General features: G+C 38.2%; 1 protein-coding gene across 12 annotated transcripts in view; it reads right to left on the bottom strand.

The window, feature by feature from the left end:
- The window catches only part of DGKI (diacylglycerol kinase iota), a 459,603-nt gene that overhangs the window by 179,033 nt on the left and 258,856 nt on the right, over window positions 1-21,714 (bottom strand). For all 12 annotated transcript variants that reach the window (XM_017957197.3, XM_017957194.3, XM_031665135.1 and 9 more), the window contains 7 exons: window positions 18,203-18,316; window positions 16,342-16,479; window positions 12,632-12,710; window positions 9,087-9,142; window positions 8,039-8,101; window positions 3,373-3,446; window positions 1,824-1,935 (listed from right to left, as the gene is read on the bottom strand). In XM_017957197.3, the coding sequence (XP_017812686.1) occupies window positions 1,824-1,935; window positions 3,373-3,446; window positions 8,039-8,101; window positions 9,087-9,142; window positions 12,632-12,710; window positions 16,342-16,479; window positions 18,203-18,316 (636 nt within the window). The remainder of the gene's footprint in view (window positions 1-1,823; window positions 1,936-3,372; window positions 3,447-8,038; window positions 8,102-9,086; window positions 9,143-12,631; window positions 12,711-16,341; window positions 16,480-18,202; window positions 18,317-21,714) is intronic.

Below are 21,714 nucleotides of genomic sequence, written 5' to 3'. Positions count from 1 at the left end.
CAATGGCTTGATGGTACAAAAGAAACAAGGGAGGGTTGATGCTGTGCTTCACTTGTCAGCTGCTTGAGCTAGAAAGCAAAGATGAGGGCAAGGAAGGCTAAAGAACCAGACAGAACCTCGACTTTACAGGTCAAGCAAGGACAGAGTTTTTGATCCTTAGGACAATTGGGAAACATTGAATATTCCCCTTGGCCTTCCAGGCCTAGGTAAGGGATCGTCACCTCACAGACAATCCCTGAGAGCCTTCTACCACACAGTCAGAACTAGGTGGCTCTAGCATGTGATAACCAATCAATAAATGTTCACTGGATCAGTGAAAAAAGAACAAGTAAACCAAGAATGGACAGCTTAGAGAGTTTTTTCCATCATATACTGGCATGATTTTGTCATCTCCAGGAATTCTTTCCTGCATATATCCTTCCTGAACTTAATCCTATTTGTTCTTGGCTTGTATCTTCACTTGCAATAAACATAAAAAGCTCTGGAGAAAAGGAGCTATACGTGTGTTACAACGTTGGAAAGTAAGTCAACCCCAGTCCAATCTTTTCTACCATGACAACTGTTTTATTCTAGAAATGAGTTAACAAGGGCCATCACAAAATCAGGTGATGAAGATTCTTGCCATAAGCACAATAGATTTTTCTGTTAAACTTCACTAATTCGAGGTGGTTAAGGCAGAGTATTTGGAATTCATAGGATGAGTAAAAAAGATGCCTACTTTGATTTGTTTAGAACAAGAAATGCAACCTTCTTTCTTTCATGCATAAGGCACAGCACAAATCATGTGCCAACCAAAGGTGACAAGCAGAAGCTTTGTTTTTATTTGCATTACAAACTCAGTCTGGCCCGATTTACACAAGAAGAAATGATAAGCATAATTTTAACTGGTCCCCACATCATTTAATAATAAGCAGGAATGCATGACTAAAACCTGCTTGAAAATATACTTACACTATAAATTTCCTTCCTTATTGCAAGCAAACAAAATTAAAATACAAGGTGATCTCATTATTGTGGCAACTGAGTATTCACTAGTATCACAATAATGATGTCTTTATATATTCAGATATTTTGTGATAATGGAGATGCTCATTTCATTCGTAAGTAAGATGGATAGCCACAAGTTGCTACCGTTTCTTTTTTACCTAAACACAAAAAGTCCTCAGTTAATCAAAAAAGTATAAAATGCTATGGCTTCTGTGCCAATGCTGGGATGTTTCCATGGTGTAATTTTCTTTCTTTTTTTTTTTTTTTTCTTTTTGAGATGGAGTTTCACTCGCCACCCAGGCTGGAGTGCAATGGCACAATTTCAGCTCACTGCAACCTTTGCCTCCTGGGTTCAAGCAATTCTCCTGCATCAGCCTCCCAAGTAGCTGGAATTGCAGGCAGCACATCATACTCAGCTAATTTTTATTTTTTAGTAGAGGCAGGTTTCACCATGTTGGTCAGGCTTGTCTGGAATTCTTGACCTCAGTTGATCCACCCACCTCGGCCTCCCTAAGTGCTGGGATTACGGGCGTGAGCCACCACACCCAGCCTGGTGTAATGTTTTTAATTAGCATAAAAAGTTTTCATTCTGGTAGAAAATTAATCAGGAAAAATAAGAAGTGATACTCATTTATTCTTGAGGTTCAAACAAATATGCATCAGTTTCCTTAGTGACATAAATGATGATTTTTTTCTTGTTTTTCCTAAGCAACTCTATAATTCATAAAACTTGTAACTTGATAAAGCAGGAGAAAAAGTTAACTAAAGTCCTGTGACTTGAATAAACTCTGTGTCTAAAATACATTTCATTTTAATAAAATAGTTGTTTTGCTCACCAAAGAGGCCATGGTAAATCCAATGACTTCAATATAACCATCATCATGACGCTGAGGTTCGAAATCGTGGTGATCTCCTGGGTTTCCCCAGGGCATTGTGCCAGCACAATATCTGCAAGAGAAGATGAAACACAGAAGTAAATACGTCCCATCCTTCTCATGACTATCATGAGGTGGTAGTTTGTAGTTACACCCAATGTTTATTAAACATAAAAACAGTTTTCCATTCTTGGTACACACCTTCCAATAGAAAAGAAAATGCACTTCTTATCATCTACAAAATACCAAGCTGTGAAAATGGGCCATAATTTTGCAACAAAAGTATCCCATAGTATCCAACTTTCTCTTCATTCATTATTTATATTTCTCACTATGATTCTTGTATGTCTGTTTTCTATGATATATCATGAATTGTCTATAGGTGGTTTCAGAATTTGGTCTTAAAGAAAGATGCCAGTAGAAAAGAGACAGGGAAATGAAGTGGGAAGCATTTGCCATTAATACATAAGCGAAATAAGAGGTACTCACAGGAGAAGGGAAAGCTAACTATGGAAGACAGAGTGAAGAAGAGATGAAATACAGATAAGAAATTAGAAAGAGAAGGGGAAACAAAAGAAATTGAAGAAATAGGGGAAGGAGAATACAGTTGGTAAAGAGGGAGAAGCAAGAAAAGAGAGAAAAGAGGAAAGACGAGGGAAAGAATAATAAAGCAAAGTAATAAATAATGCTTTCTGAGAATCAAGGCCTTCCACTTCAATTAAGCTGCAAATATTTCTGGAATAAAATTGTAACTGACTATATTGAGCACTGCCAAGAATAATCAGGAGACTATGATGTCTTTTCCTAGCCACAGATTTACATACAACTCTCATTTCAATTAAATTCAGTCTAAATACAACGTATTTGCAGATTTTCTGTCTGAGCTGTTTGGCAGGCAAATAAATGGTTACAGATCCATCCCTTCCAAAATCTTGGCTTCAGGGCCTAGAACACAATTTATGCCACTGAGATAATATGTTTATTTTGAGTCTAGTTATCTTAAATATCCCTTCTCCTGAGGTGCGTTAATAGCACCAAGGAGAGTTGACATCCTGGCTAGAAAACAATATTCTAACTGATCCTATTTTTCAAAGCAATCATCTGGCAACAATTTTGAATGAATTCCACACTCGAATCAGACTGGATGGTTTAACAGTTTTTAGGAAACTGAGAACAAAAAAAAAGTATTTCAATTCTCTCATTCTTAGAGGGGGAGAGGAGAACAGTAATTTAGAAATAAATTGAGATGTTCCAGTCAAGAGGGGTGCCTGGGTTGCTTACAGATGGGTAAGTACAGACAATGCATGCCACATGATGCACAAAACCACCAACCACAAAGAACACTGAATAAACCAAATCAGAGAATGAATTATCAGACCTAGAAATGTTTAATTATCCATTTAGATAACTGATCTTCATTGTTTACATCTGAAACTTTTCTGTTATGAAAACAGACAAGCTCAAGTCAGAGTTCATGTCAAACCAAGGAAACAATACAAACAGAGCTTACCTGGGTATATTTAAAAATACTATACACTGGAACTTCAGTTCCTGAATCTTTGGGGTGAGATCTGTTCCATCACACTGAAACAATCAAAACAGAAAAGAGGTTGTGAAGTAGTCACAAGTCTAAAAAGTTATCAGAGATAACTAGTTTGACAATAGTACACACCATGGTCTCTTTCTCCTTGCCCTATCTCTGCTTAAGTGAATGCCGGTCACAATGATTAAAAATATATTCTGGCTATAGCTTTACTGGACCAGGGTACAGAGCTTGGTTTTGTTTGCACTTAAGGTAAGAACAAAACCTCCATTTGATTAAAATGATTTTTTCTCTGGTCTGACAATCAAAGGAAATACTATCATTCCTAACAATGGATGATTATTAGTTATCTAGACTGATGGTGTCAATATTAAAAGATTTATGAATATGTAAAAGAATGAAAAGAAAAAAGCCTCAAGTTAAATCAGTAGTATTCATCACCATCATTATCTGATTCAAACAAGTCATAAATATAGTGATTTATTTTCTCTGTTTTTGGAGACAATTTTTATTTTGAAAATGTCAAGTATTTTGAAGACTTTTTTAAAAATCTATGTACCGCAAACTTTTGAAAAGGTATCTATTATACACTAGTATGATCTTCATTCGTGGTTTGTTCTTACAAATTTAATTTTGTACAGACTCGCCTAGGCTGAAGGGCAATGGTACGATCTTGACTCACTGTAACCTCCACCTCCCAGGTTCAAGCGACTCTCCTGCCTCAGCCTCCCGAGTAGCTGGAATTACAGGTGCCCGCCACCACGCCTGGCTAATTTTTTTTATTTTTTAGAAGAGACAGGGTTTCACTGTGTTAGCCAGGCTGGTCTCAAACTCCTGACCTCAGGTGATCCACCCACCTTGGCCTCCCAAAGTGCTGGGATTACAGGCGTGAGCCACCGCGACTGGCCATTCAGACTTTAGACTTCTAAGATTCACTGTCTTCCTGGAGTTTAGACCTGGGAATCAAGAGTCTCAGCCCAGCTTGGCCTCAACGACCCTCGAACATGGCTTCCATGATCAGCTGGTGCTTTATCCTTTGATAAATCAAGGGAAAGTCTTTCCTGTTCCTTTCTCATTTCCCACTGGTGACAAAGGTCAAAAGAGAATAACTCTAGTCATGACTATCAACTTTCCAATGTGAAAGGTGTAAAGCCTGCTCTCATATTTGCTTTCCTCATACCCTTATCACAGAATTTCCCCATTACTTTCTCGTTTGGAGAGAGGAGCAAAGCATCCCCAAGCTCCCTGCAAATTTTGAAAGAGTTCTTTAGGATCAGCTTCAATCTAAGTATCATGATTTTGCTAGTGGTCAAGTTGTCTCCAGCACCTGCGTTTTTTTCCCAGTTGATCTCAATACAGCCTAATTTTCATGCGTATTCTCAAAGAACTGTTTCCAAGAAATCTTACAATTTTAAATAAAAAAACTATTTTCAAATATAACTTAGTAATCAAATTCTAGACATTAAAGGTGTTTTTCTAGTACTCTAAACTACTAAGCAAACATCTTCCAACTTACTGAAGAACTTGAAATGAGTTTATAAATGACTATGCCAATGAATAAAAAAGTAGACATTGTAAATGTCAAAGTTGCATGTTGTAAGCAACTAAAACTTAACACCTAGGATGTGAGACATTAATAGTGTACAAAGCATTATGGTTGCATTGCAGAAAGATTGTAATAAATATGATTGTGTTTAGAACAGAATTCATTTTTTAACTTTCTACTTTTTCCTTCTGGGAAACATGTTAGTGATTCTGGGAACTCATCAAATCATATGAAAATGTCTGCTTTGGCCGGGCGCGGTGGCTCAAGCCTGTAATCCCAGCACTTTGGGAGGCCGAGACGGGCGGATCACGAGGTCAGGAGATCGAGACCATCCTGGCTGACACGGTGAAACCCCGTCTCTACTAAAAAATACGAAAACTTAGCCGGGCGAGCTGGCGGGCGCCTGTAGTCCCAGCTACTTGGGAGGCTGAGCCAGGAGAATGGCGTAAACCCGGGAGGTGGAGCTTGCAGTGAGCTGAGATCCGGCCACTGCACTCCAGCCTGGGTGACAGAGCGAGACTCCGTCTCAAAAAAAAAAAAAAAGAAAATGTCTGCTTTCCACCATATACTGCTTTACAGAGTTTTTATACATATATTATTGCAATAGACTGTACTATTCCTTCAGAATAGCATTTTTCAACTTTTTCCCAATTTCAAATACACACAAAGGGACACATTTGCATGCAAAATACGTTCCTTTGTACAAGCTCATATAATGACAACAAGAAGAAAATATGGAAAATGGAACAAAAAATGCTATATGTAGGTTTTTACTGTTGTTTTGTGTTTTCTCAGTCTAGTATTCACATACATATTTTGTATCTCTATGAGACATTATTAGCTATTGCATTAGAAACACTGACTTCACCTTCACCAAGAAAAGATAGTCTATTGTTGGGTAGACATCTAATCACTCTTGCTAACCTTCCATCGTTTTTCATCTCACACTCAAGAAAACACAGAATGATGTCATTGTAAAGTACCCTTGTATCCCTCTATGTTACAGCACAATGGTCAAAAACCATTGCTCCAAAGACATGCCTTTTTACACCTATTTGACAGATGAAGAAAGCAGACTCCTCTGAAAAGTTAAAGGATTTCCCCAAAGTCATATACCTCACAAAGGCAGACCTAGCTAAATCCCAAATGTTCACACCTAGTTATAATGCTTTTTTTCCTCCTGATAAGAGAAGATATAATTGATATAAATATTCAACTTTTAACATTACATGTATAGGCTGATTTCACATCTTTCCTAGTTATTTGCTGCCATTTTGGCCTCTCTGAAAGCATCTTTTAGACTCTACTATAAAGTCACCCACGCATGAGACATGTATCATCAAGGGGACTGAGATGTGAGAGAGAAAACTCTCTAGCAGTTAGGAAGTGTACAGAGTTTGATATCAATACGGTGACTTGCACAGTACACTGCCATTCCATATGGCCACCGCCCAGCAATCACTGGGTCTGCTGGCAGGTATTGCGGATGTGCCTGTAAATGTAAAACACACTGGAGAGGGCAGTAAAGTTTAATTTTGGCTAGGCTGCAGGCAGCTGAAGAAACAGTTTAATATAAGGTGGCTGCTACTTAAATTTGATAGCCACGATTTTATCAAAATAATAATCCTCATAGTTCAATGGGCCATATTTCAGTCTCAAGAGTCTCCACTACTAAAAGATACTTACTTTTTACTTTTATCGTATGAGAACTGAAACATCTGACAGGGATGTCAAGGGTTGTTAATAGCAGTGGTAAAGGCCTTTGTCTCTTGTTACAACTAGTTTGAGAGATTCATGTCTTATACATGCTTTACTGGTGATTACACATTTTAATTTTTATATTTTCATGATCCTTATATTTCTTCATATTCTCATTAGTTTAAGATCTATTTCCATGTATATATTTTGTTCTGTTCTGTCTTGTCAAAATTATTATTTTTTTTTTAGACAGAGTGTTGCTCTGTTGCCCAGACTGGAGTGCAGTGGTGTGGTCTCGGCTCACTACAGCCTCTGCCTCCCAGGTTCAAGTGATTCTCCTGCCTCAGCCTCCAGAATAGCTGGGACTACAGGCACACACCACCATGCCCAGCTAATTTTTTGTATTTTAGTAGAGATGGGGTTTCACCATTTTGCCCAGGCTGGTCTCAAACTCTTGAGCTCAGGCAATCCAGCTGCCTCAGCCTCCCAAAGTGCTAGGATTACAGGCGTGAGCCACCGCACCCAGCCCGTCAAAATTATTCTTATTCTTTACATATGACATGATAAATTCAAGCATTGTGATATTCTCATCCCTTCTTTTCCATCTATACATTTTTTTCTCTTTCTCATTCTGTCATTTACTTTCACAACTATGTGCAACAAGGTCATGTTCGTTCCTTGTTTTAACTGGGTTACTATAAGGAAACATTAATATCCTTCTTAATACCTAATTTTATTCTATTTTTGAATGGGTCACCTAGAGAAAGATAAATTTCTCTCTCCCTTGCCCCCAAGCAGCATATATCCGCAACCTGATATACAGACTCAGGAAGAAACACCACACACACACAAAAATCCATCCAGCGGTGAGGAACCTCAACCAGGTGGGAGAGTGAGTCACCACAAAATAATGAAATCAATACTTCGTTCTAAAACGGAGACTCCTCAGATTATCCTGGAATAAAGATAATTGTTTGGAGAGAACTGATTTATGCTTTAAGACCCAGCTAACATCATTTTTTTTTTTTTTTGACAAAGGTCTTCCTGACCCCACTATAGCCAGAATTATCACTTCTCCCTTTGTGCCACAACCATATTGTACAGATTCTTGAATAACAATTTTATTGTTCTGAAGTGACTTATGTGACCTTCTTCACAACTGAACTGTGAGTTTCTTCAGGAGTGAAACTAGTCTTTTCATTTATCTTCATCCCCAGCAACTAAGACAGTGCCTGATACATAAGTGTAGGTTGAATGAACTACACAAAATGATCTCCAAAGTTCTATGTAGTCCAGTGATTAAATATATAAACTAAGTATTTGGGAGTTCACTTTTTGTGGCATTCATGTCATATCCAAATGAAATAAATCAACATATTCAATACTTACAACAACTTTAACATGTTTGGACAGATCTCTAGAACTTCTCTGTAGGAAGTCAGAAAAAGCTGCCTATACCACAGGGAAATAAAGAAGAAGAAATTCGTAATTATATGGTTATACCAAATCCCTGCTTCCATATCCTAGATTCCAAGGATTCCAAAGTATGCAAAAAGTCTAAACATGTTCTCTTTCTGCAGAATCCAAAGTAAAGCAGTGCAGTAGTTGTCAAGTTGAAATTTTTCTTTGTTTCCAAACTATAATTTATAGTTCCACTATAAAATTTAAGAGCACAGAATGACAGAGAAAAAGTAGACAATTTGAGGGTCATTGGAAGGTTTATTTTGACAACCTATTCTGACTACTTTCCTTTTCCATTAAGTGCTGATACAGTCTTTCCACTAAGATTTTTCCTTATTTGCTCTGAGTGTCACAGGGCTTGACTTCCATAAACTACATATGCAGCTTCCAAACGCCTTTTAGTTAAACTCCTCCTATCCAGTGGCATAAATTTAAACCGTACTGGTATTTTGGATGCTTTTTTTTTTTTCATTCTCTATTTACTGCTATGAATGTGCCTGAGAAACAAAAGAAGGAAAAAGAAGGCACCCTCTTTAATCTCACATATGCATCCATGAAAAACACCCCATATTCTGCCAGTTTCTAATCCAAACGTCAATGTGTGCACCCTGGTGAAAACTACATTCTTACCTAAGATTCTTCAGACATCCTCAGTCTACACAATTCCCCCATTTCTTACATTGTCTTTGATGTTTGTTTCTCACATTCCTCTTTGAATAGCATCCTCTCTTGTTCAACATGAAGCCTCAGGGCTTCCTTACAAGCTCAAAGATGAGGAACACCAACTCTCTTTCTGACAGCTAAGTTAAATACACCTCACCTTCATTCTTAAGCCCAGACATTAAACAGTAACCATATACAGACATAAATAAATGAAATGTATATGTGATTCTTTCTAATGTAGTTTGCAACTTTATTGCACAGTGAATTGGCACTAAGTAATATGTAGTAATTATAAAATAAAATGTATACCTACCCCTGCATAGAACATTTTATTTCGAAAACGACTGTTGAATTTCTCTGGATTTGCTTCTGTGAAAGAGGAAAGGTAGTTTTGTTATGGAGACCTCATTAAAGGTAGCGACTTAGATTAGCACTCCCACTTCCTCCCCGACTCCCTCCCATCCTACAGATCCAATAGATCCCATGGTTTGGTTATCATCTTTCCCCTTGTTCCAGGCCAGTTAGTACAGTGGCCTAGTGCTACAGGGACAGTAATCCAGGACTATAAATGTGTAGCTACAAACTGGCATCACTGACATTAACTGGGAACTTGTTAGAAATGCAAATGATTAGGTGCTAGCCAGATTGACTGAGTCAGAATGACTGAGTGTGGAGTCTATACATCTGTGGAGGGGCTTAACTAGCTCTCCAGGTGATTCTCAAGCACATTAAAGATGGAGGCACTCTAGATGCTTTGTAAAAATTGGAGGGTTCACAGGGATATTGGGCTGGGATAACAGGAAAAGGTGGAAGGAGGTGGAGAAGTGATTATTTACTTTGACTTTCATAGGGCATGACTTCCGTAAGCTATGTACGCAGCTTCCAAAAGTAATTAAACATGTTTTTGAATTTGGCTTGTGTTTGGAATAGACATAAAAATGGGAATTAATGCCAGTTTAATTATTCCTTCTGAAAGAAATACAATATATGTAGTTACGCTGAGAAGTGTCCATTTGATGGGCTATACTTATATCTGTGCTAAAAAATTTTTTCCAGTTAAATTTTTAAAAATTCTCCTTTAATGAGATTTATATGAATTACCCATTTTTATGTAGATATATTGGCATAATTCTCAACTTAAAAGTACTACATTTTCTTGACTAATACCTCATAGATTCTACTATTCAAGCTATTTTTTCACAACAGCTTTCATGAGCCTTTGCGTTACCCTTCAGGTATTTTATGGCAAATGATCCATGAAGTCGCAGACAGTGCCTGTGTTGGAAAACAGTTTAAAGTCTCACTATGAGTTTTCTTGGTTTGAGAACAGCCACTCACTATCTGACAAAATAAGTAAGCTTGCCACAATTAAAAATGTGGTCTTGCTTATCTTGTTTTTTCTTCTATAGCTCAGCTTAAGATTTCTTGACTAACTAGTTAAAAATATGGGGAAAATACAAATGAACAGAAACAGTTAAAAAAAAAAAAAGACTACTCACTGAATTATATATTTCATAGACAAATAATTTTTTAATTTAATGTTAAAGAAGCAGATTAACAGCTACTGAAAAGTCCATACGTCTGGTCTAAGTGTATCAGCAAAATCTGGTTCCAATATCTTATAGATATTTATTTTTTTTTACCACCTCTATCTCACCTGCATGAATATTGTACCTATTAATTCCAATCAACATCAATTCTCCGTTAGCAGCCCTTCAGTGGCTGATTTTTCTCAAAGACTCTGATTTACGTGCAGGGGAAATGTTTACAATTCCATTTCATACTGCCTCAAAATACAATATGCCTCAGCAATAAACTATACAAAGATTAATGCTTGACATCTTTTGTTTTATAATCACACGCATATAAATGTACATGTTCACACATACAACAAGTTGCATATTCCACTCTAAAATAGTCCTACAGCTTAAAATAAAAGAGAGAAACACTTTCCCTGAAAGAATTTTCTTCTAAGCCTGGTATTTCCATGTAAGGGTCTCTCCCTGCTCCCTTCTCACTCTGATGCATAGAAACTTCATCATAGTACAAGGAAGTGAATCATTAGAAAAACTTCCGGATTAGTTAGACTAAAGACGAGACTCACTTGAGCTCACTGAACTCACTGAATGAGCTCATTGTTGGCCACTTATTCATTTAGACCTCTTTTCATGTCTATTTTTGGAAATCCATGTATTAGTGATAATTGTGTTACTTTACAGGTATTATTAAGAAGTTTGGGGTATTTTATTAAGAAGCCTAGGATCCGGATTCTGCTAAAGAATATGGGACAAAAAATGGGGTAAGAAATGAAGAATAAAATCCCCCATTTACTTCCCAAATTAACTCTCCTTAAATATAGGAAGGGTATCAGGTCATAAATGTTGGCCCTAAGGTAGGTCCCCTGAATATCTGATATCCAAGAACTGTCTAAGGCAGGGAGGGGGAAGTGGAAGTGTTTCTGACTCAGGATATTTGAGGTTCTGTTATCAATCATCCCTTCTAGCTGTGATTTTCTAGCCAATCAGAGAGGAATACCAAACTATGGCTTTCTCTTCAAACAGTATTGTTCTTGCTTGGCACAGAATTTGACCTTTACAGAGCCTGTCGTCTCAAAACCTTGTGAAACCAGGAAGGTCAAAGTCTACTAACATTTCTGGATCCAGTAAGAGACTTTAAATATCTGTTTGTTTCTTACTTGTATTTTATACTCTAATGGTTTTTAATCCTGTAGCATCACTCTTGACTTCTGGTGCCTAAGTGCATGATCAGAATTTTCATGTTATTACCAGAATCTGAAAATCTGAATTCTGGCTTTTAGTGCTCTGTTATTTCAAATTCCAAAGTATGCAAAAACTCTAAACACCACTTCCTTTCTTACATAACCTGGAGGGAAAAAAGTAAAGTACTTCTCATTTACGACTTTATCTCACAAGTCTCTTGATAATCTACATCCTAGCATGGTTCTGGTTATATATAGTCAGAAGGCACTAGATACAGATATAGACACAGGCATAGACATGGATATATAGTATAGCTATATTAATAAGAGAGTTTAAGAGAGAGAACGAGACAGAAAGCAAGAGAGAGAGAGATCAATTGGGACTACAAAACATAAGTCAAAACCCTAAACTTTCTCAGTTCTAAATGGCATAAGAAAATGTTGATGAAATATTTAACAGCATGTCATTATTTTGTCTTCTCTTTCAAAAATTGTGTTCCCCTAATCTGGACCCCATCTCTTTTAGTACCCGAAATCACTACATGGTTTCATTCACACCTCTGTATCACTCAGTTGGGATGCCTAGTACCTTCCTAATTAATCCCATCACCATTACATCCTATTCTTTCAACCTAAACTACCTATAGCTCCTCTATTGTTCTAAGATGCCTGTTTCTTTTATACAGAGGGGACGTTTTTGTTTTTGCTACCATGTTTCAATGGCTCTGGTTATGTAGTGTTGCACTTCAATAGTGTTTTGTGAAGCTAAAGAATATCCTAGTGACTTCAGTAATAGTCTCTATCACTTCTTAGTATTTTACTCACTTCAAAACTTCCAGTAGAACACAAAGATTAACAATCCTGAGACCTGGAACACACATCTAGTCCTGCCTTTTACTGCCTTTGAGACCCTGGACAACTAGGTCTCAGGGTTCCATCTGTCTGAACAACTAGGTCTCAGGGTTCCATTTGTAAGAAGCTCCTGTCCTGTCTAGCTCCCAGAGTCATCCTGAAGGTTAAAATGAAACAACACTGAAGCCCACTGTAAACGCGTAAGTGATATACAAACAAAAGGGAACATGCAAAACACCTGCTAGAAACTTCCTCCCTGGGAGATGGAAATGGGACGTTGTCCTCACCTCTGGATTCATGGAACTCCAGTGTGACATGAGCATCAAATCCAAGGCTGAAGTAGTTATTGAAAACATTCAGAGGGAGCTGCAATGATAAACAAAGACAGAGGCAAAATTGTGTGTGGCCAGGCAGAAAGAGAAGAATAAAACCTAAAGCCGGACCCCTATCTCTGAAGAAGTCCCCAAGAGACAGATCAGCCACAACTTGAAGTGGAGGGTGCTTATGTAGAAAGAACAGGAAATTATTGGATTAATTCATTAGTAAAAGCTAAAATCAAGTAATTTTCTCAAGAATCAAATAGTATAAGAAATAAGAGCTACAAATACAAATTATTAAATAAGAACCATTCTTATAGATGCTATAATAACAGGAACTCGTTAAGCTGAGGGATATATATTTGCAATAGTTACAAAGAAGAATTCACTAAGCAAACCTAGAAAGTAAATTCAATTGTAAAGATAATGTCTAACCAATTTATTCAGTGGATACACTTTTTTCAAGAATTTATATTCAGCAAACCAATACTGTAATGTAAAATGAATATTTAACTTGTTTACCCATCACCTATTTTATCTTTCTCTCTCTCTCTTTCTATATATATACACACACACACACACACACACACACACACACACAAACACACACACACACTTTTTTTTTTTTTTACATAAGTCATATAAAAAATAGGGCAATGTGGCCGGGCACGGTGGCTCACGCCTGTAATCCCAGCACTCTGGGAGGCTGAGGCGGGAGGATCACGAGGTCAGGAGATCGAGACCATCCTGGCTAACACAGTGAAACCCCGTCTCTACTAAAGAATACAAAAAAAACTAGCCGGGCATAGTAGCGGGCGCCTGTAGTCCCAGCTACTCGGGAGGCTGAGGCAGGAGAATGGTGGGAACCCGGGAGGCGGAGCCTGCAGTGAGCCGAGATCGTGCCACTGCACTCCAGCCTGGGTGACAGAGCAAGACTCCGTCTCAAAAAAAAGAAAAAAAAAATAGGGCAATGTGACTCATTCAGTTACTGCTGGCCTAGAGAGAAAAACAACAACAAAAATACATATTAGTATTATTCAAGTTCTCGTTTAATCTATCAACCCTTATATCTTTATTATGACCATGAAATCTGAAAACACAGCCACATAGATGCAATGTAAGCTTTAACTTTCCTTCCTAAAATCCTTTGGGTCTCTGGCTGTTACCAGTGCAAGTTGAATGAAGAGAACTCTGCAGCCTCAAATCCTGCATTAAATCTGCAAAACTAATGTGATTTTAAGCTTCAGTTCAATGTTACAATAATTACGAAAGCATGTGGAAAATGCGAGAATGGGAATGGCTGGTTCTCCCACTTTTCCTTCTGCAACTCAAGTGAAAGGTAAATATTAAAGTAAATAAAGATGAGAAATGTTTCCAGCTAATTATCTGGTTTGTGTCCCAAATTGAACTGTACCTGTCTTCTCTGAGAGATAAGTGTTTTAACCCTCAAGATTTCAAAAGTATGTTTTTTACAGTATTTCATATGCCCCTTGATCAGCAAGATTTTCTGTTTCACTACAAGGAGAATTTTCTTTCATTAAGAGAAAAGTGAAATAAGAGAGAGAGCAAGAGAGATATAAAAGCAGAAAAAAGAAAATTGGACTGGCTTGGTCTCTAATGAAAGTAAGGAATGACCCCACATGGAAGCTCTTGATTCAAAGCCTATGTAATGAATGATTCAGAGTCCAAGTGAACCCTTAGAAATGGTCTCAACTAAATGAAGGACCAGGAGAGAAACTAAACACATAGAACAATGCCAAAATCATGTCTCACTCTTCAGGCTTCTTATTTGAGAATAGCCAGTTCCTGCACTTAAATAAAATACCAGTTCTTAGTAATGACAGCATGGGTTGGTGATCCTGCCAAAAGCACAGACATGTTCATCTCCTCTACCATTTATGTTCTTTTGGCCACAATTCTAACCCACGTCTTAACATCTACTGATAACTAAGGAGAACATCTGGTCACCATCACCTAAATCATATCCCACTTTAGTCTGTTTTTAAGTTATTTATATTTTCCAGGAAAAATTGCCCCAGTTTCCCATACGTCTCTTTAAAAACCCCTTTTTAAAAAACCCTTTAATTATCTGGATTGATCTGGATTGGTGTTCCCTGGCTACACCAAGAAGTCTTTCCATTTCTTAAGCTGTTGGAAAGAGAATTAAATATGGATTTCTATTGCACATCTAACCATTCCAAGTTTAGTAGGAAAAGAAACTTAAAATATCCATATGGTACTCTTCTTTATATTTCAGCTGTTTTCTATCCAATTTCTATAAGTCAAACACATTATAAAAAAGCATCACATCTCAAGATGATACTTGTTGTTTAAACAACATTGTGACATTATAAACTTGAATTCAGCTGAGCAATCATGATATCTACTAGAAATCTACTAGAATTTCAGGATCTTAGTTTAGGTGAAAAAACCATAAAGACAGAGCAAAACATGTTTTAATCTCATTTAGCCAAGTAAGAAACCTGAACATCTATTAAATTATAATATATGTAATTAAATTGATCAGGATCAGGATGCTAATAGGTGTTGGTTTGATCTAAATCTAAAATGATATGGGGTTTAATCTATTATAAGCCTGAAACATCCATGAAATCTTAGCCTCAATAAATGGCATGGTTCACTATAACTGGGATACTATTTAAAGTCCAGATGCCTGGTCCTTAACTTGCATTTACTTAATCAGAATCTCTGGGGACTGGGCCTTGTAATCTGCATTTTAACAAACACACCTGGAGATTCTTACACATACAGAGTTTGAAACTTCAATCACAGAAGGAAAGTGGGAAGTAATATGAGGGAAGTGGCTACTCAGCAGCCTCCCAAATTTATCTGAAATTGAGGCCATAACTTAGAACCGAAGGATCAACTGAAGGCTCACAGTACTAATCACAACTATTAATATATCCCTTGGTTGGCTTTTTGGTTGAAATAAAAGCTCAATCACTAAAAGAAAACATGAAGTCTGGACATAAAGATGGCAACAATAGACACCGGGGACCACTAGAGTGGGGAGGGAAGGAGAGGTGCAAGCATTGAAAACCTGTTGGTTACTATGCTCACTATCTGGGTGATGGGATCAATCATATCCCAAACCTCAGCATCATGTAATATGTCCATGAAACAAACTTGCACACATGCAGCTTGAATCTAAATTAAGTCAATTTTTTTTAAATAACATGAAGTCAAAACATTTATTGAGGTATCTTCAAGTCCCACCAAAGTGATAAAATTGCCATAGTTAATACTTCCTCAACATACGATATATTTTATAGCAGACCTGAAATCTCAGGAGGTTGTACTTCTACTGAAAGAATAAGCTCCCATTGCTTCCAAATTAACAAATTTCTTCATCTTAAGTTATTTGCTAGTAACATGAATGATTAAGACAGAATACATGCCTTTCTAGTGCAGAGGCTGAAGACAGAGAAGAGCTCCCTGAGCTTTGGAAGCAGGTATGGAATCTAGGTCTTTAGAAGTCATTGGGGCAGAATCATTAGGTGGTACTACTATACCCATAGCCCTAGTAGCCATCAACTCAAACACGATCACATTATCTCATAGGAATTCATCAGCACGTGACTCTCCAGCCAGGAATTTATTTCGTGTAGCTCAGGCCGATGCTCCAGGGTTCCTTTCTGAAGAACAAAAAACTCTCTAACCTTACATACGCCATCTTCAAGTTCTTCTGGAGGCAAGTCGGGGTTTCTTTCCACATGGAGGTTCCAGCGATCTAGCTGTACAATTGTCCCATCTTCCACTTGGCACAGGATCTTAGAAACAGGCTCATCAGTGTAGCCCTGAGGAATCAGAGAACATATCCATTGCTGCCCAGAGTGGAGAACAGGGAAGCCAATGCTATTTTATGCAAGGAAGAGCCAAGCCGCTATATTCTGTTTATTTTGTAATTAGCAAGGTTTGGAGAGCAAATTTTTCACCTTGAGGGAAATTTGAGACAATACTGTAAGATACATAGAAACACTAGCTCTGGCTGGTTTGAGCTCAGGAATATTTTTTGTCAACAGCAAGAACCAATAGTCTCCGGTACACATTAAGGGTCATACTGGAGGCTGGATGGCTACTTTTATCAGAGTGAAAAACAGGACTCCTCGTGGCTCTCACTAGAGGAATTTGGGAGAAACACAAAACAAATGTGTTTGGAGAGGCAAGGAAAGAATCAAGGAGGGATGGGATTGACAATGTTTGTCTATTAACATTCCCTCTTAACCACCTCTCCCTGACCTCCTTGGAGGACACCATTCTTCCCAAGACCTTAGGCAAGTCTCACTGAGGAATGGCCCTGTTAGGGAGCTACTTAATCCTTGAAGATCCATGACTGACAGCAAGATAGACTGTCCTCAATATTCAAGGCCCTGATTTGGAATGGAGAAGTTAACACTGATAATAACCTTAGTTGCCCCATGTAAATACATTTTTTATTTCTACACTACCTACTTTAAAAAAAGACCTGTGAAAGATTAATCTGCCCAAAGGTCAACTAACATCTGCTAAGCATCTGAATATAATTTTCACAAAGCCCAGCCCAGGTAATGCTCTCCTATGAGCAGATAAAAAGTTGGTGGGGGCCAGGTGCAGTGACTCACGCCTGTAATCCCAGCACTTTGGAAGGCCGAGGCTGGTGGATCACGAGGTCAGGAGTTCGAGATCAGCCTGGCCAACATGGTGAAACCCTGTCTCTAATAAACATACAAAAATAAAAAAAATGCTGCACAGGGTGGCGGGCACCTGTAATCCCAGCTACTTGGGAGGCTGAGGCAGGAGAATTGCTTGAACCTGGGAGGCGGAGGTTGCAGTGAGCTGAGATTCACCACTGCACTTTAGCCTGGCGACAGAACGAGACTGTGTCTCAAAAATAAATAAATAAATGTTGGTGGGGCTGCATATGTGTATGTATATGTATATATACACAGCGTATGTATATATAGTGTGCCTTCCTACTATCTTAGTACTATAAAATACATAAGGAAATAAATGGCTGTTTAGCAACTGCAGAACAATTTCCCCCAAGCTTGCCTGAAGTTGGCTTCATTGTGGAAAGGACAGGTAAGTACCTATACAGCCAAAGCTCTGATGGCACTAATTTTCAAAAAAAAAAGTCGTAACTCTCCCAAGTCAGGCGTGTAAAGTTGAACCAGATTTGCTATCATAGCTGGGGCTGACAGTCTGGATTAACTGAAGTCTGTATGATCCTTTTACACACAGACTTGAGGCCAAACTCACGAACTATCTTTTAGTGGATACCTCAAAAAGCCGCAGGCCTATGTACTAGCCACTATTATTTCTCTCATACTAAGCTTTCCTTTCCCTTCTAGCTGATTATAAGTTTAAACTGAAGAAGCTACCAGACCAAATAAGGGCTCAAGGGCACTTTGATTCCAAACTATAACTTATGCCTTGGACAACAGCAGCAGTTACCACACCCCGCTTCCATTAGGACATCAGTGGATCTAGAATTCGGTTTGTTGTTTGATGATATGGGCAGTCCCCGAGAGCAGTTCTTACCCCTCCCCAGTTGAGAGTTCGAGCCAGGTCATTCCCAGTCCCCAGAGGAAGGACCCCCACGGGAGGCTGAGGGCTCAGCTGTAGTTCATCCAGGATAGAAAGGATCCAGCCCACCTACAGGCATATCGGGGGCCAGAAGAGATATAAGAAAGATAAATAAGTTACAAAGAAAACAGTGTGAGAAACAGAGGCTTCCAAGAGCTAAACAGAATGATTTTATTTTTCTTTAACACATGTATGTTTTAATTCTGTGAGTAGGGAACAGAAAGGTCACTTATCGCTGGCAGTTTCAAAATGGTTAAAAGAAAAAGGACCATTTTGCACATGCTCTGTCATACAAGCAAAACTAAAACCATTCATGTGTGTGTTTAACTAGAAACATGCTTGTAAATTTCTCCGAGTTTAAGACTTTGGTAGTATAACAGGGCACAGGAGGGAATGTAAAACTCAGGATCAGACTGAATTTCAATTCTGACTCATGCTGGCTGCATAATCTTGACTAAATTATTTAACCTCACTGAGACTCATTTACTTGATTTTCAAAATGGGGATAATAATACGTACCTCACACGATTGTTTACTAATTAAACTAAAATGTCCATAGAGCACTTAACATGGTGCATGGCCCATGTAAGTACTTATTAAATGGTTGCCCTCTATAGTATCATCTTGGAAATTGATAGTGTTTTCCTAAATATCCCTCTATTTTCCTTAATGAAACATTATGAAAACATAATTATGGACAGACCTAGTATCTATTATAAGTTTAGGCAGGAAATTGATACTTATAAACTAGAATCATATACCTGTTTAATCTTTTTCTAAGATAAATAATACTTCGGGTTTAGTCTTATAACTAATTAGAAAAATTGACCAAAACTTGGAAATGGCAAAAAAGGACTTGAATGTCCTTATAATGTCATACTAAAATAGTGTTTCGCAGACCTATCTAAGAACTGTGTAACTGTAGGTTAACATAGATTTCCGTCCTATAGAGACACAAATGTCAAGAAGAGATGATTGCTTTAAAGTTTATAGTTTTATTCTCTCATAGGACTTTGATCAGTTTTGCATCAAATTTAGAAAAATTATTTTGATATGAAGTACATAATTCTTTTTCTCTAGTTCTGATAAATCAGCTTTACTATCTTGCAGGTTCCCTCATTAAAGAGCTAAGCAAATTTTTTGACATGTATTCATTCTATATTTGTATGAGTCATGCTTCTTGAAAATACTAGATCATTCATTTATTGAACACTACTTCATATAAAACCCATAACGAAGCAATCAAAATAAGAGATAAATGAGCTAGACTGTGACAGATAAGGTAGAAAGATTGCTCTCAAGAAGTTCACAGTAACACAAAGATGGACATACCGATGCCTTTCTTTTTTTTTTTTTTGAGATGGAGTCTTGATCTGTCACCCAGGCTGGAGTGCAGTGGCATGATCTCAGCTCACTGCAAGCTCCGCCTCCTGGGTTCACACCATTCTCCTGCCTCAGCCTCCCAAGTAGCTGGAACTACAGGCGCCCACCACCATGCCTGGCTAATTTTTTGTATTTTTAGTAGAGATGGGGTTTCACCATGTTAGCCAGGATGGTCTCAATCTCCTGACCTCGTGATCCATCCGCCTCGGCCTCCCAAAGTGCTGGGATTACAGGCGTGAGCCACCACGCCCGGCCCATACTGATGCCTTTCTATGTGCCATCCCTGAGCAAAGTCCTTTAATGAATTATTGTATTAAACTTTAAAACATTATCTGTAAAATAGATACTAATATAATTTTCATTTCCATCTTATAGATAAGGAAACAGAGAATTGGAAGGGTAAGTGACCTCCTTAGTATCACATGGCTTACATGATAGAAATGGCATTCAAAAATAGGAATGCCTAATGCCAGTGGCCAACCCCTTAACTGCTAAGGTGTAGGGAGCCTCAACCCCCTTCTGGATACGGACAGACACTCCTGGAAGCAGTGGCATGTGATTTTTAGAACCTGTGGAGATGAAGAAACCTTAAACATTGCTTAATCAAATTCAGTGAACTTGAAGATTGATAAACTAAGGTGCAAAAAAACCATGTAATTTTCTCAAGACTAAATGATTAGAAGTATCAGAGTCATGGTAACGCTGGTTCTCCTGACTTCCATCTAAAATTCTTTCTCCTCCACAAAGATGACTTCCCAGGTTGTAAAACTTGCTTGTCTACCAATTATGTCTAAAATTGTGTTTATCTTCTAAAAAGGCAGACCACACGGTTCACCCCGTGTGGTAACTAAAAATCCAGACCTATAAATGTCAAAAAGTCTGTCCATTTCCCTAAACTGGGGAACTTGCTCCGAGACAGACCCTTAGATTCTGACCCAGAGCTTCTTTAGTCTCTTCTTTTACGTGCAATACCAACAAAGCTTGCTACTGAAGTCCAAACAAAAATGCCTGATGCTAAATTAGTTCTGACGTTTGTACTTGACATTGTTTCTGCACTGCTAAAAGCACAAATTAAACACAGTAAAAGTAGACAGTTCTAATAAACTGCAAGAAGGAGTCTTAAAGGCCATAAAAAGGACATAAACACTCAGAAAAAGCCCACCATCTGGGATCACCAACTACAGAAACAACAGCCCTGAATAGAGCCAGACTCACAGACCCACAAGAGAACTTAGAAATCTAATTCACCACCCCTTCCGAATAAGGAAGAAGAAGGCATTCTCTTTAAAGCTTCTCTAAGAGACGATCATTCAACCTCTCCTTTATGATTTGTACTTACAAGTCAGCCCATTTTCTTTCAGGCAGATTTAAATTAGACATTTTTCTTATGCTCGCTTGAAATATGTCTCTCTTTTCTGGGTAAAGAAAATGCTATGAGTTTACACTTTCAATATCCCATTTCACTCAGACATAACAATGATAGAAAAGAAAAAAGAAAAATAAAAGACACAGCTTCAAAGGGCCAGAAATAAATACAAAGTGGCAGAGCCGGGGTAAAAGCTTGGATCAGCTTGGCTCCTGGTCTTGCAAACAACAGAGGAAGCCAGGATGTTGCCTTTTGGAGAAATAAAAGTGCGTCCCCTACCGACAGCAAGCTGTCCTGGAGCGAGGCTCTCTCAGCAGGCAGGAAGAAAGGAGCGCAGAATGTGAAAACCAGTCTAAGGTCATGGCCCACAGAAAGGTGAGACCTGCTAGGGCTGAAAGAAGCCCAGAAAGCCTCACTCTGGTAAGTGCTCGACCCGACTTCCCACAAGCCCAATGACATACACCTGTCATCTCCCCAGGATCGAGTCATAAGAATCTATAGAAAAACCCAGCTCTCATCTGAAAGTCCTGAAAACAATTCAATATTACTAGAAACCAAAGTGATTCAGAGATAGAAAAGTAAAATCAAATAAAGCAACTTTCTGTGAAGATGCACTTTGGGAGGCCGAGACGGGCGGATCACGAGGTCAGGAGATCAAGACCATCCTGGCTAACACATGAAACCCCGCCTCTACTAAAATACAAAAAAAACTAGCCGG

This window comes from Papio anubis, chromosome 4 (assembly GCF_008728515.1).
Source record: "Papio anubis isolate 15944 chromosome 4, Panubis1.0, whole genome shotgun sequence".
NCBI lineage: Eukaryota > Metazoa > Chordata > Mammalia > Primates > Cercopithecidae > Papio > Papio anubis.
The sequence above is the reverse complement of the archived record's forward strand: the minus strand, read 5'-3'. Positions and strand labels throughout refer to the sequence as shown.